Source organism: Microcaecilia unicolor, chromosome 1, assembly GCF_901765095.1.
Source record: "Microcaecilia unicolor chromosome 1, aMicUni1.1, whole genome shotgun sequence".
NCBI lineage: Eukaryota > Metazoa > Chordata > Amphibia > Gymnophiona > Siphonopidae > Microcaecilia > Microcaecilia unicolor.
Window position 1 is genome coordinate 659,450,736 of NC_044031.1, and position 14,953 is coordinate 659,465,688.

At 44.1% G+C, this 14,953-nt stretch overlaps 1 protein-coding gene across 2 annotated transcripts in view; it reads left to right on the forward strand.

Annotated features, from left to right (window-relative positions):
- The first annotated feature begins 1,307 nt into the window (after nt 1–1,307).
- The window catches only part of SNX33 (sorting nexin 33), a 94,372-nt gene continuing 80,726 nt past the window's right edge, over nt 1,308–14,953 (forward strand). The window contains exons 1-3 of one of the 2 annotated variants that reach the window (XM_030186845.1): nt 1,308–1,978; nt 2,100–2,257; nt 8,484–9,920. In XM_030186845.1, coding sequence (XP_030042705.1) covers nt 8,495–9,920 — 1,426 coding nt within the window. In that variant the 5' untranslated portion in view covers nt 1,308–1,978; nt 2,100–2,257; nt 8,484–8,494. The remainder of the gene's footprint in view (nt 1,979–2,099; nt 2,258–8,483; nt 9,921–14,953) is intronic. The other variant, XM_030186853.1, reaches the window with a different exon arrangement.

A 14,953-nucleotide genomic window follows, 5' to 3' on the forward strand; every position in this document is an offset into this window, starting at 1 on the left:
TGGAGGTGACCTGGTTGAGAGTTCAAGTTTAATTTTGTGAACCTTATCATGAAAGTACTCAGCCAGAGTCTGGGGAGAAAGTGAAGGGTGAGTTGGAGGTGAAAGCACTTTGAGTTCAGTGTGGCAAAGAGACGTCGAGAGCTTGAGCCAAGAGAATTTGTCAACTGGATGTAATAGTCCTGTTTGGCAAGTAAAAGAGCAGACTGAAAGGAGGTCAGCAAGAATTTGAAATATATGAAGTCAGCATGGGCACAGGATTTCAGCCAAAGGCATTCTGCAGAGCGGGCACAGGAACTTAGGTAGTGGATTCTAGAGGTCAGCCAAGGCTGGGATTTGGTACATTTTACAGGATGGGGAATGGGAGGAGCAAGAGTATCCAGAGCAGTGGAGAGAATAGTATTTTAGGAAGAGACAGCCTCATTGATAGACTTGGATAACATAATGGTAGAGAAGAGATTTGAAACACTGGAGGACAGAGTAGAAGGGTCAATAGCCTGAAGATTGGACGGGACTTGGGAAGAGGGTGTTTAAGTGTGAAAGTTATCAGATGATGGTCAGAGAGGGGAAGAGTTGAGGCACAGAAACTGGAGAGTGAGCAGTTTGAGAAGAGGATAAGATCAAGACAGTGGCCATTCTGGTGAGTGGGGGCAGTGGAGCACAGTTGAAGATTGAAAGGGGATGTTAAAGTAAAGAACTGAGAAGCATAAGAATCAGAGGGATCATTAGCATGACTGTTAAAATCCCCAAGAATGAGCGAAGGAGATGAAGGTTCAAGAAAGAAGGAAAGCCAGGCATCAAAGAGAAAGGAAGAAAGGGACTTATCGGGGGTTGATAAATGACTGCTACTTGGAGAGGCAGAGGAGCAAATAGACGGATGGAATGGACTTCGAAGGAAGAAAAGCAGTAAGACTGAGGTGGAAGATTGAAATCTACAAGAGGGTGAAAGTAGTAGCCCAACACCACCTCCGCGGCCAACCGGGCGAGGAGTATGGGAGAAAAGATAATCTCCATGGCATGGGGCTCCTGGGTCCCCTAGACAGGTTTGGGAAGTCCTGTGTTTGCTCCTGATAGTTAATATCCAACTTAAAGGTATTATTGCCTGCAAGAGTAATACAGTCCTCGGGGTGTGGGAAGGTGGGGGGCACTGCCAACAGGTGTTCTCATACATACAAATATACTGAACAAAAACAGCTTAGCAGGTGGATGGGACTGCTGTCTCTAGAGGGCAGTCTGGCGCTTCTTCCATCATTATCTTTTAGTTTTCGTGTCTGCAACTGTGCCTTGAAGGGTTTTTCAAACTTTCAGGCTGCCCCTTGCGTCATGGAAAGGTTTTATTTCATTGTGGTAGGGACAGAAGAGCCGTGCAGCAGGCCGGGAGAGGGCTCAGAGCAGCCAGGAGCGACCTGACAAAGACGTGGAAAGGAAGTGGAAAGAAAGACGCACAACTTGCAAAGAAGGCAGAACAGCAGCGTTTTAAGTAGAGGTTGCAACACTGCATTATCTGCCGGCAGTGAAGTTGAAAGGAGGCCCTGTGATTCTCCCTCTTGCCCCAGGATGTTGGGAGACCTTGGGGAGCTCGGGTGCCAACTGAAGCCCTCGCCAGGGCCGTTGTGCTGAGCCCTGGCATGGAGGGAAGTGACTGCGGGAGCTGGGCACGATCCGAAGAGCAGACCTGCCGTCCCCAGCCCCCAGGTTCCCTCCTCTGTCCTTCTTTCCCAAACGGAAGTTAAAGCCCCTTTTTTCTCTGATTTAGTGAATTGGGAGATCGCTCCTCTCCCCTGGACACAGGAAAAGAAAGAGCATTATTTTTCGCACTCATCACCGGGAACTTTAGTATTGCAATTGTTTTTTTGCCAAGGAATTAATTTTTTGCCTGAATTCGGAAATCACAACGCCAGCCTTTAGGATTTTGCAATAAGGCAGAGGGATCTCATTAAGGACCGTGCAAATTATATTTCTAGGTCTAGCCGTTTTACAGGTATTCATCACAGGATAAATTTTGCTTCCGAAGTAAAGATATATGTATATTTTTAACCTCCTGTCAGTTGTGGGGGTTCTGCACGTGTGTTTTCTTCACCTTTTTCTCTGTGTTATGTCAGGTTTAAACGCATGGAAACTAACCTGGAACACAACAGATCCCGAAAAGGGGATGTGAAGTTAGATCGTTGGACTCGACCTCAGCCTTAAAACTCAGAAATAAGATCCTAATCGCACGAACTCCTAAACAATCGATCTGTTTTTGGAAAAACTAACTTTGGTGAGTTGGAATTGCCTTTCCTTATCTGCGCTGCCATTGCTGTGAAAAGTCAGTTTACAGAAGCCACTCTTCCGCAAGCAAACTTGGAGGCATATTTTCAAAGCACTTTGGGAGGCTAAGTTCCATATGTTTCTATGGAACTTTGGGAGGCTAAGTGCTTTGAAAATAAGCCTCTTGGTCTTTTGATTGTCGTTTAATTTATGACCTTGTATGATTTTTTTTCCATGTGTGTGTGTTTTTTTAACCTTTATTTTGAGGCTTTAGGCTGTTCCCTTTTCCCTCTTGTTTCCCTACCTCTCACGTGCTAGATTTTGTAAGGAATTTTGCAAGGAATTCAAAGGCCTTAAGATAAGCACATAAGTTACATTTTGAACAGAGCTGGCGGCCCTTTTAACTGGAGCACTAACAATTTCTGAAAGCAGGTGTGATATGTGAGGCGACTTTGTTTTTTTTAATTTTCAAAATAATATTTAATTAGGACATTTATTTGATTACAAAATTATTTGTTGAATTTGATCAGATGCATTCTCAGATAGAAACACAAAGACAGGCCAGGGAGGGATATCCTGTCAGGAAGTAGTCTGACTGATGAAAGTTTTCAGCATCGGGATGACACTGTTTTGATCATTTCCCTGCTACTGGGAATGAGCCAGTCAGAGAGAATTATGCCATCAAGGAAAGAAAACTCGAATCCAACAGAAAACCATTTATGCTTCTGAGTTTGTCATTGGTGTGTTAAGAGATCTGTCACTTAAGACGTTAATGTTTTTTTCATCTGGAAAGTTAAAAATTGTTTTTCTCTGTCATTTTCATTTAAGAGCTGGTTGTCTGGCAAAGATTTCTGTTCCCCATCCTTTAGCACAATTGGATGGTTGGTGAGTTTTAACACCAGGCCTTTAAAAAAATGTTTTTTGTTTAACTCACTAGAAATAATCTATGTAGTTGGCCCACTTGAATTACAACTGTTTATTTCTAGTACTCTTTAAGGGCTTATTTTCAAGATATCTCTAATATACTAATCGTACACTAACTCAAGAACTATCTCTAGGCATGGCATGGGCCATCCAAGCCCAGGCCCTGAGCCTTAGTGAGATTTTCTTTTCCTGGCTCATCTTGCTGATCTTATATGCTACCAGTCCTAGAACAGAGCAGCTGATTGGGTGTCAGAAAGAAACAGGGGATCAGAGTATAAACTGCATGGTGCTCAAACCATGTTTCCACATCCTGCAACCCCTCCACTTTTGAAAGGAACTAGTTGGCTATTGGATTCTTAGGTCTTTGATGGGGTGGTGATAGGAGGGGTGATACCTCTTTGTTCTTTGCATTTGGAGGAGTGTGAGGAGGGGGGGGTCTAGATGGGCATTGAACCCTATGCCTTTGCTGGGGGAAGAGAGGGAGTTCATCAAATCCTTAGTAATTTTTTTGAAAGGGGAGTGGCGGGCGTGAGATCTACTGAACCATCAGTCCACTGATGGTCCAGTAGATCTCAGATGTTTTATCTTTGTTGAGAGGGAGGGGACAAAGTGATCCCTTCTGTATCCTCACCCTATGTCTTCTCCCCTTATCTTCTTCTCGTCCCATTCCATCATCATTTATCATTTATTCATTTTATATACCGTTTCTTATTGCTGCTGCAAAACAGAACGGTTTACATTTTTAAAAATACAACTCATACAAACAAACAAGAACTCCAATCATTGATAGAAAAGCACAGCAACCCAAAATGACAAAGAAAGACATACCTAATAAAATTTACAAATTAGATACAGTTAAGCCATGCCCTCCTCCCTCTCACTGATGTCAGTCTGAATCCAGAGAAGAAGAATACATTTTGCACATAGTCCAATCCCACTCAGGCTGATCAACACCAACTAGAGTTGGAAGGTAGAGAGCCAAATTTTGAAGATAAAGCAACTACCCACCATTGTCCAGCTGATTGACATCAATCTGAGTTGGGGGGTAGGGAGAAAATTTTGCATTTGCATCACCTACCCCACTAATCTCGATCCTTCACTCCCACTCTTTGATCTCATTGGTTTTGGGGTGACCATCCATGATTTCATTGGCACTGGATGGAGCCCTGAGAAATCATTTGCTCCCTTGGCCTTAAAACAGGTTAAGATGGCACGGACTACTGCTAGCATTAAGTTAGTTTGCAGCTGAAGTTTTCATCCAAGTGATGAGTATCCTTAAATCTCAAGTGGATTGAAAATAAAAGAAAAATAAGTTTAACTTCCACTGAAGCATTTTCCCACCATACAGAACCATGACAGATGGCGATCCCACCTCCATCCCTCATTATGACTGAGAAAATTATAACACCACCCCAGTCCACTTCTGTTCATATTTAATGTTTATATTATAAGCAAATAGGACATAGTAAATCACAAAATCAATAGCATGCAACAATCCCAAATCTGAAAAGCACAGATATAAACAAACCACATCAAAATGTTGATTGCATGATGTAAGAATATATTGTTTGTTTTTACCTTGTTCTTTCTCGCCCAGATTTCTCCTGTTTTGTGCAGTTTTCCCTCTGGTTCCATCTTGTCTCCCTGGTTGTTGCTTCTTAGAAGTTCACATAATCTCAGAACAACACTGACCCCTTTTTTTATATACTTAAAGGGACAGAACTGTTGCCTTTTGCAATCAGCCAAGTGACTTTCCTTGTTGATCACCCCATACACTGATAGCTCTCTATAAATAATAGATATTACTGCAATTAAATTATCCATCTACATAGCTGACTGGAAAGTTAATCTCTGGACCTCATTGCCGGAGGGTATGGTAACAGCAGTTAGCGTATCTGGGTTTTAAAAAGTTTTGGACAAGTCCCTAGAGGAAAAGTCCATAGTTTGTTATTGAAATACATGGAGGACGCCACTGCTTGCCCTGGGATTGGTAGCATGGAAAGTTTGCCACTATTTGGGTTTCTGCCAGGTACTTGTGACCTGGATTGGCCACTGTTGGAAAAAGGATACTGGGCTAAATGGACCATTGGCCTGACTCAGTATGGCTATTCTTATGTTCCAAAGTGCTTTCTTAGGCATATTTAGAGCTAAAATAAAGCGTTAATTCCTCCTAATGAGAAAATCCCACACTGTCATCTCCTACTTCAGGGATTTTTTGGGAAGCTGCTTTTGGAGTACAGCCTGTCCAGTAGGCCTAGGAAGGGACCAAGGAGGGAACAGAACTCCATGCCGTCTTGTCTCAGATACATTAACAGTGCTTTATGTTTTTTTTTTCCTGGGAAGGGTTTATGCTGTGCTTTACATTTTGCTTTACAAATGTTAATAATAATAATAATACTGTCAGGCTTATTTTCGAAAGAGAAGGGCGCCCATCTTTTGACACAAATCGGTAGATGGGCATCCTTCTCCCAGGGTTGCCCAAATCAGCATAATCGAAAGCCGATTTTGGGCGTCCCCAACTGCTTTCCGTCGCGGGGATGACCAAAGTTCCTTGGGGCGTGTCAGAGGCGTAGCGAGGGCGGGACTTGGGCGTGCCTAACACATGGTTGTCCTCGACCCATAATGGAAAAAAGAAGGGCGTCCCTGACGAGCACTTGGCTGACTTGGTCCCTTTTTTCTTACGACCAAGCCTCAAAAAGGTGCTCGAACTGACCAGATGGCCACCGGAGGGAATCGGGGATGACCTCCCCTTACTCCCCCAATGGTCACTAATCCCCTCCCACCCTCAAAAAACTTTAAAAATATTTTGTGCCAGCCTCTATGCCAGCCTCAAATGTCATACTCAGGTCCCTCACAGCAGTATGCAGGTCCCTGGAGCAGTTTTGGTGGGTGCAGTGCACTTCAGGCAGGCGGACCCAGGCCCACCCCCCTACCTGTTACACTTGTGGTGGTAAATGTGAGCCCTTCAAAACCCACTGTACCCACATCTAGGTGCCCCCCCTTCACCCATAAGAGGACACCTAGATGGTAAGGCTATGGTAGTGGTGTACAGTTTTGTGGAGTGGGTTTTGGGGGTGGGGGGCTCAGCACACAAGGTAAGGGAGCTATGCACTTGGGAGCAATTTGTGAGGTCCTTCAGTGCCCCATGGAGTGCCCGTTTGATGTCCTGGCATGTGAGGGGGACCAGTGCACTACGAATGCTGGCTCCTCCCACATCCAAATGGCTTGGATTTGGTCATTTCTGATATGGGCGTCCTTGGTTTCCATTATCGCTGAAAATCAGAAACGACCAAGTCTAAGGACAACCATCTCTAAGGACGACCTAAATGTCAAGATTTCGGCGTCCCCGACTGTATTAACGAAAGATGGACGCCCATCTTGTTTCGATAATACGGGTTTCCCCACCCCTTCATGGGGCCATCCTGCGAGGATGTCCACAGGAAAACTTGGGCGTCCCTTTCGATTAAGCCCCTCCACGTCATTCTAGAGAAGCATTTCAAAACTGCCCGTGCTTGTCTGTTAAGGAAACCACAGACAGCAGAGTGCCTGCAGACTGGTATCACTGTGCCAAGCTCAGATCCTTTTACCTCAGAAGGAGATGTTGGTGGAATTTAAACACACTTCAACGTGAATATAATGTGTCTTTATTACTGGAATCTTGTGGAAGGTGGCATGTATCTGTGTAACTGAGTCTTGTTCTTATGTCCTGTAGTGTTAATGATTGACAATGGGATCTGGCTTATAAATGCTTTATTCATCTACTTTAGCAGAGAAATAAAATATGGATACTTTTTCTTAAATGTCTTTTCACAATTGCTAGAATCCTTATTGACAGGTCTTGGAAGGTTTCCCTGTATGTCTTCTCTGGGCAGTGTGCTAAATTTACCCTTCTGTGTGTGATACTAAAATGGCTTCTTAATACTTCTTTTTTTTTAGGGGGGGGGGGGCGGAGATCAGTGCTTGGGAGCTGCACAGTTGTTTACAACCTATACTTTGTGGCCTTAGCCCCCCCACCTCTATTTTTTTTGTTTTCATTTTCCATGCATCTTCCATCCTTGGGGGGGCCCTTTTATCAAAGAGTGGTACAAAGTGGCCTTAGCGTAGCCTTACACGGGTCTTTCCTGCGCACTAAGGCCTTTATTACCGCTGGGGTAAAATGGCGGAATTTCCTATTCTTTGTATTAATAGCCACACGCTAATTGTGCCATTAAAAACAGATTAGCATGTGAGCCCTTACTGCCACCCATTTTGTAGATGGTAAAGGGCTCAGGCGCTGATCCTGCGCTAATCAGTTAGCACATGGCAATGTAGCTTTGCTAATCGATTAGTACAAAACATGCTCACTCTCCACCCCCAGACATGCCCCCACCGCAAAACCATTTACATTTTTTTTTAGTTTGGAAAAGTGTGTGCATATCCTGAAATTACCACAGGATGCCTCAGTGTGCCCTGGGTACGCCATTTTTTGCTGTTCTAGGCACACTTTAGTGCTTAACTCAGCTTTCTAAAAAGGCCCCTTGGTTTGTTGTATCATGAAATTTCCTGCATTTCCTTCTCTGCAGTTCAGCATCACTAACAGTCAAACCCCATCTGTCTATATAGACCTATATACACTGTAGGGTCCCATATAAATCCTATATTGTTATCCTGCTCCTTTTGGGCTTTGGCTCAGTCAGGACCAGGCCTGGGATCCTGACATCATCCCTCTTCATTCACACCTATCTGGAGATTTTTCCCAGAGCCTGTGAATACTGCCCTCTGCATCCCCTTGAGTAAACCCAGGGGATGGAAGACCTGAACTGGGGGAAGCTTTCTGCACGGTAATGCACAGCACTACTACTAGCCCAGAACCCCTACCTTAATCATGTCCAACTTGCTCCAGAGATATATTTCAAGTTTCAAACTCGGAACAAAGCCAATCTGTACTTACAGCACTCAGTCTAGAAATTTCTATTTTTACTGACAGAAGCTTCTCCCCCCAGGCATGGGCATTTTAAGAGTTGCTACCCAGGGGTTTTTGTGCATGCACTTGTGGCTTCCCAACAGGAATTTTAATGAGGTATTCACTAAATAGAGTTTTATGAAAGAGCTAGTAGAATGGAGAGTTTCTTTGTAAGGAGTAAGTGAAGAATGAAGGCCTGAAGATTAATGCAGGGAAAGATCGTAAGAATGTCCTGCAGGGACCTTAAAAGGATACGGCCACAAGAAACACTTTTGTTTTGCTAGCATGGACTTGATGGTAACAGATTTAATCTCAAGGGTAGCAAACAGAAACATTTCCTTACTTAATTTCTTTTTTTTTTTTTTTGTAGCAGGGATAACCATGGTGTTAAAAGCCAGAGCACTTTACAGCTTCCAGAGTGAAAACAAAGAGGAGATCAACATCCAGGAGAATGAGGAGCTGCTCATCTTCAGTGAGAACTCCTTGGATGGCTGGCTGCAAGGCCAGAACAGCCGCGGGGAAACTGGTCTCTTCCCTGCCTCTTATGTGGAAATCCTGCGCTCAAGGACAAGCTCCAGCTACACAGACTATTCCAACAGCACCTCCAGCTCACCAGGGGTGGACTCTTCCTTCTGCCCGCCCTCCTCTAGTGCCAGCTTCTGCCACCAGGGGAGCTTTGAGGAGGATGATGATGACGACTGGGATGATTGGGATGATGCATCCACAGTGGTGGATGAGCCCAGGAGCGGCCCTGGTACCAATGGGCACCCCACCTCCCATCAGGCCTATCGAAATCCCAATGTGAGTTATCGTCCAAAGCCATGTTTAGAAAGGCAGGACAGCATAGCAAGCTCTAAGAGGGGCAGTGTTGTGGGGAGAAACCTCAACCGGTTCTCCAGCTTTGTTCGCTCAGGGGTGGAAGCCTTTATCTTGGGTGATGTACCCATGATTTCCAAGAACTCTGAGACTTACTGTATTGAGATGGGCTCTAAGGGCCCCCAGTGGAGGCCTAATCCTCACCCTTTTGGATGCTCCGTGGAAGATCCTACCAAGCAAACCAAATTCAAGGGCATCAAAAGTTATATATCCTACAGACTGACCCCTGGTCACACTAACACACCAGTCTACCGACGGTATAAGCATTTTGACTGGCTGTACAACCGCCTGCTGCATAAGTTCACAGTCATCTCGGTGCCACACCTCCCAGAGAAGCAGGCTACAGGGCGCTTTGAGGAAGATTTCATCGAGAAACGAAAGCGAAGGCTTATTCTATGGATGGACCACATGACCAGCCACCCAGTACTCTCCCAGTATGAAGGCTTCCAACACTTCTTAACTTGTTCTGAAGACAAGCAATGGAAGCTGGGCAAGCGCCGGGCAGAAAAGGATGAGATGGTGGGTGCTAGCTTCTTACTGACATTTCAGATTCCTACAGAGCATCAGGACCTACAAGATGTAGAGGACAGAGTGGATACTTTCAAAATGTTTAGCAAGAAAATGGATGACAGCGTTCTACAGCTGACCAACGTGGCGTCAGAGTTGGTACGCAAGCACTTGGGTGGCTTCCGGAAAGAGTTCCAGAAACTAGGCAATGCTTTCCAAGCCATTAGCCACTCATTTCAGCTTGATCCACCTTACAGCTCTGACCCGCTCATTGGTGCCATCTCACACACAGGAAAGACATATGAGGTAGTTGGGGAAATGTTTGCAGAGCAGCCCAAGAATGATCTCTTTCAGTTGCTGGATACTCTCTCCTTGTACCAGGGACTCCTTTCTAACTTTCCAGATATCATTCACCTCCAGAAAGGTAAGCTATACACAACTCTCAATGCAATGTGCTGGGCCTCCTTTATTAGTAAGCAAACATTCAGGTGCTTTACACATATATTAATCAATTCAATAGATGTATTTAAATGATAAAATGGTATCCACAGGATGGGGAGAATTGTGGGCAACAGTGGCTCTGACGGCATTTTGCCACCAGTCAGAGAGCATCGCTGCATCTTTTCAAGACTCACCAAAGGTCTTTTTCAAGTGTTAAGGCTCCTGGGGCAGGCCTTCTCACTGTTCCTGATTTGTGTATCCAGTGGGATTTCAGTGTTCTTCCACTATGGTGGACTGTTTGCAATAATTACTGGGTAAACCATCTTGAATGGTATGAACCAGGAAGGTGGTTCCTACCTCCAAACTTGTACAATATAACCCATAACCAAGTTGTAACAAATGTATTTTCATTATTCTTATCTTATTGTAAGCCACACTGAGCCCGCAAAGAGGTGGGAAAATGTGGGATACAAATGCAAACAATAAATAAATACATAAATAAATAAATAAAGGGAGAGAATTCCATAAATATGGACAGGGGTGGAGCAAGATGGCTGATTTTGAGTGGGCCTGAGCCCGAGGTGGGTGGGCACGGAATTCATCCCCCTCCCTCCAGCTCCACTATCTGCCCCTTTCTGCTTACCCGCCAACCAAAAATATTAAATACCTGAACTGGCAGGGATCTCCAAATCCCGCCAGCTGAAGATTGCCTCCTCAGGCAGCCAGCACTCTTCCAAACAGCAGCCGGAGCACTTGCCTCAAGTTGACATAACAAGGTGCACATACTCAGTGGTTCGGCATGTGTGAAAATTGAGCATGTGCCGAGGGGCCAAGTTCAATATCTTTCCAAACACATATTTATTTATTTAATTTCCTTTAAATTCATCAAACATTTCATTTAGCAGTGTAGCTACCAGCCATTGTTTCTTAGTAATCGGGGATCTTCAGATTTTCAGACATTTTCCACCATGCAGGGATTATACCCCAAACTGTAATGGTGTCCCTTACATCCTCATGGATCAACCCGTAGAGAAACTTTTTTTTTTCAATTTTCCTATTTTTTATATATCTCATTCATTATTTTAATCTTATAAATGTTATAAGGGTTACTTAGCTTCAAGTGATTAACAGCTGAGCAGCGATTTTTCTTCCAACTCAAACCTCTGCCGACATGGCCAGGTTTCATTATACTTTGTCAGGGAAGAGGTTTGCTGCAAGAAAATCCAATATTTTAATTAAAACATCCTTCAATATTCCACGTCCTCTGTGGAAAACGCCGCAGCCATTTTTTTCTGATACACGGAAGTGAATACAGAGATGGTAAATATTTCAGTGAGCTACGTGTCGGCAGAGGTTTGAGTTGGAAGAAAAATCGCTGCTCAGCTGTTAATCACTTGAAGCTAAGTAATGCTTATAACGTAAACATTTATAAGATTAAAATAATGAATGAGATATATAAAAAATAGGAAAATTGAAAAAAAAAGTTTCTCTACGGGTTGATCCATGAGGATGTAAGGGGGACACTATTACAGTTTGGGGTATAATCCCCGCATGGTGGAAACTGTCTGAAAATCTGAAGATCCCCGATTACTAAGATAAAATGGTTGGTAGCTGCACTGCTAAATGAAATGTTTGATGAATTTAAAGGAAATTAAGTAAATAAATATGTGTTTGGGAAGATATTGAACTGATGATTGAAGTACTCCCCACACTATAAGTTAAGGTCTACTTAATTGAATTAAGGGGCCAAGTTCAGCATTAGCTCAAGGCAAGTGCTGCCGTCTTCCGTTTGGAAGAGCACTGACTGCCCTAGGAGGAGGAAATCTTCAGCTGACGGGGTTTGAGGATCCCCACCAGCCACAATTTTGGGTGGGCCTGAGTACAAATTGGGTGGGCCCCCTGGCCCACTCATGGCTATGCCACTGATCAACCTGGATCGCTAAATAATGAATGTCTATTTGTCTTCATTTGTACCTCTGAAGGAGGAAACAAATAAAGCTCTTGGTCTGTTATAAGATGCAGAAACCCTGGTGCTCCTGTGAGAGCACTGGAGGTGAACTGCTAAACCCATTCCCGTTGACACTGTAAAACCTGTAAAAGAGGAAAAGAGTAGACTTTGATAGAGCAATGATGGAGTATATTTTACTCTGTGTGCAACCAAAAGAGGTTGAGATGAAGAGGCTCTGAGAAATCACAGCTGTATTTACTTGTGGTTGGTAGTGCCTGAAAACTACTCATTGGACTCTGTCCAGTGAGTTGGTGATGTGATTTTAATCTGCAGTGGATAAATGTACACGGCACAGAAATGTACCACTACAGCTGGCATTCTAGCTGGTATCTTAGCAAGAAAGCCAAACTACTTTTCATCTTTTCAGGCGTTCCATCTAGAATAATGATGTAAATTCCACCCAGAAAACCCCTATACTGTGTGTGTTGTGGTGGTTGGGGGGGGGGGGGGGGGTGGAGACCAAGGAAGAAGGGGTCCCATTTGCAGCTGCTCCCAGATCATCTAAGTGAACTGTGGGGCTCCTTTCCAACATTGTTGCTTGGGAGCTCTTAATTTGACCTTTAGCTGCTGAACCAGAACAATGTTTTCTTTTAGTGGGGATGTTTTTACCTGGCACTTTCCTCCTCCTATTTCTAGGAATCAGAGCTGAGGCCTGGCATTATCCTTCATTTGGAACTACCCTAGATATTTTGCCTATATCATATCCCCCCCCCCCCCCCCAAACTTACTTTAGTCCAGTAATTGTAGCAACATTTTTTGGCAGTATGCCACACACTAGAATTTCATTTGGAACGCTACAATCGTGTGGCCTAAATCTGGCCAACATGCAATTATTAGAACACCCTGTTCCCAGGGGCTGTGAATATTGACTATACAGCATCCCTAGCTCCAACTGGCCTGGGAAATGGAAGACCTGGCAATCATGGACCCTACAGCTGGTCGTTATTTAAAATGGCCATGATATCTAAGGAGAGGAGGGTGGCCAATGTAACACCAATTGTTAAAAAAAGGGCTCCAGGGGTGATCTGGGAAGCCATAGCTCAGTGATTCTGATATTGCACTGGGCAAAAAAGTAGAAGTTATTCTAAAAAAACAACATTACTGGCCATATGTAGATAGGCACAGCTTAATGGGAATAAGTCAACATGGGTTCAGCAAAGGCAAGTCTTCAAAAAGAAGTCTTCTTTTTGAAGGTGTGACTAAACAAGTGGATAATAGTGAGCTGGTTGATACTGTATATTTGGATTTTCAGAAGGTGCTTGAGAGAGAGAGACCCTCCTGAGAGACTCCTTAGGAGATTAGTTATGGCATATAAAGCCATGCTCTTGTGGATTGCAAACTGGCTAAAAGACAGGAAGCAAAGAGTAGGACTAAGTGGTCAGCAGTCCACGTAGAAAAGGGTTAGTAGTGGAGTGCCCTAAGGGTCTCTGCTGGGAACAGTGCTGCTTAACATGGAGAAAGGAGTGATAGTTGAGCAACTGCAATGGTGAAAATTCCTGCTGCTGCTAAATACTGTAAGTTAAGCTCCTAGATCATGGAAATCCCCCTCTAATCAAAATTGTGTGGAAAGGGCTTATTTTTGATTTCATAAATTATTGAAGATCTGGTTATTTGGAAAATGCTTTCCATCACAAATTGCTTTTTGGGATAAGTGAGCACAAGGTTTTAGAATTAGAATTGTAATGAATTAACTTTGGGACTTATTTGCCTTTTTTTTTTTTTTGCCAAACAAAATTAATTAACATCTTAACACATTGTTTAAACTGCTTAGATGAAACCCTAATTGGCAGGTGAATGAACAAGAAAACCAACTTAGGTAGCATCATCTTCAAGACTGCAATTCTGTCTAGCCAGCTTAGTGTTAACTTTGCCCAGTCTTCCAGTTCTTATCTTATTCTTAATACCAAATCTCTCTAATTTCCAGTGGCATTCCTAGCCTGTTCGCCTCCCAGGACAGGTCACCGCTGCACCCCCCTGGCGTATCTCTCCCCCCCCCCCCAATCGTGTCAGCTGCCCAAGGCGTGCCACCCTCTGAAGCACATCACCCCACCACCTTTCCTCTAACCTCCTTGCCTCCTACCAAGTGGGTGCGCGGAGCAGGCGCACGGGTGTTGGCTCTGCCGGTCATGCCTCAGAACAGGAAATAATGTCAGAGGGGGCAGGGGACCGGCAGAACCGACAGCCACGTGCTTGCTCTATTCACCCCCTTGCTGCCTCTACCTGGGGCAGACCGCCCTCACAGCTCCGCCCTTGGTTCGCTACTGCTAATTTCCCCTCAATTCCCTTTCAGGTCTAAGAATACTAAATCCGAGTTTCTCCACTTACCTGTCACCTGCTGATGCAGTGAGGAGGTTGCTCAGTTTGTTCAGAAACACATCATCGGTAGCGCACTTTGCATTATTGATGTCGCCATTTAAAGATGAATATATCTTCAAGATTTTTGCGTTGCCTTGAGCAATTTGCTTAGGTTGAACTGCTTCCTCTGTGATTTGCGGTACCCTCTTTGGTGTCTTGTACTGTTTTCTCTGTTCTTTTGCAGTTTCCTCCTTTTGCTTTTTTTGGGATCTGATACTGTTTTGATGGCTGCATCCGTTTTGTAGGTCACTTCTCTGGGGACAGTGAGATAGTGGAGTTTGGGTATGAGTTACAGCTTGATGTTGATAAATCGGAGACTCTTTTCCTTTCTTATCGTTGAATCTATACAGTCATTGTGTAGGATGATAAGAGTATAAAGTCTATTTATTCCATTCTTATTGAACCATCACATTTGTATCAGACGACCCCCAGACTTGAGGTTATGTCTCCTTGCAGGCACTTTGCCTCCCGTCTCCAGTCTGTGACTGTAAAAGTTCCAGATTCGGACATTCAGTGCTGACGTATTTTATTTATTTTATTTTTGTTACATTTGTACCCCACGCTTTCCCACTCATGGCAGGCTCAATGCGGCTTACATGGGGCAATGGAGGGTTAAGTGACTTGCCCAGAGTCATAAGGAGCTGCCTGTACCT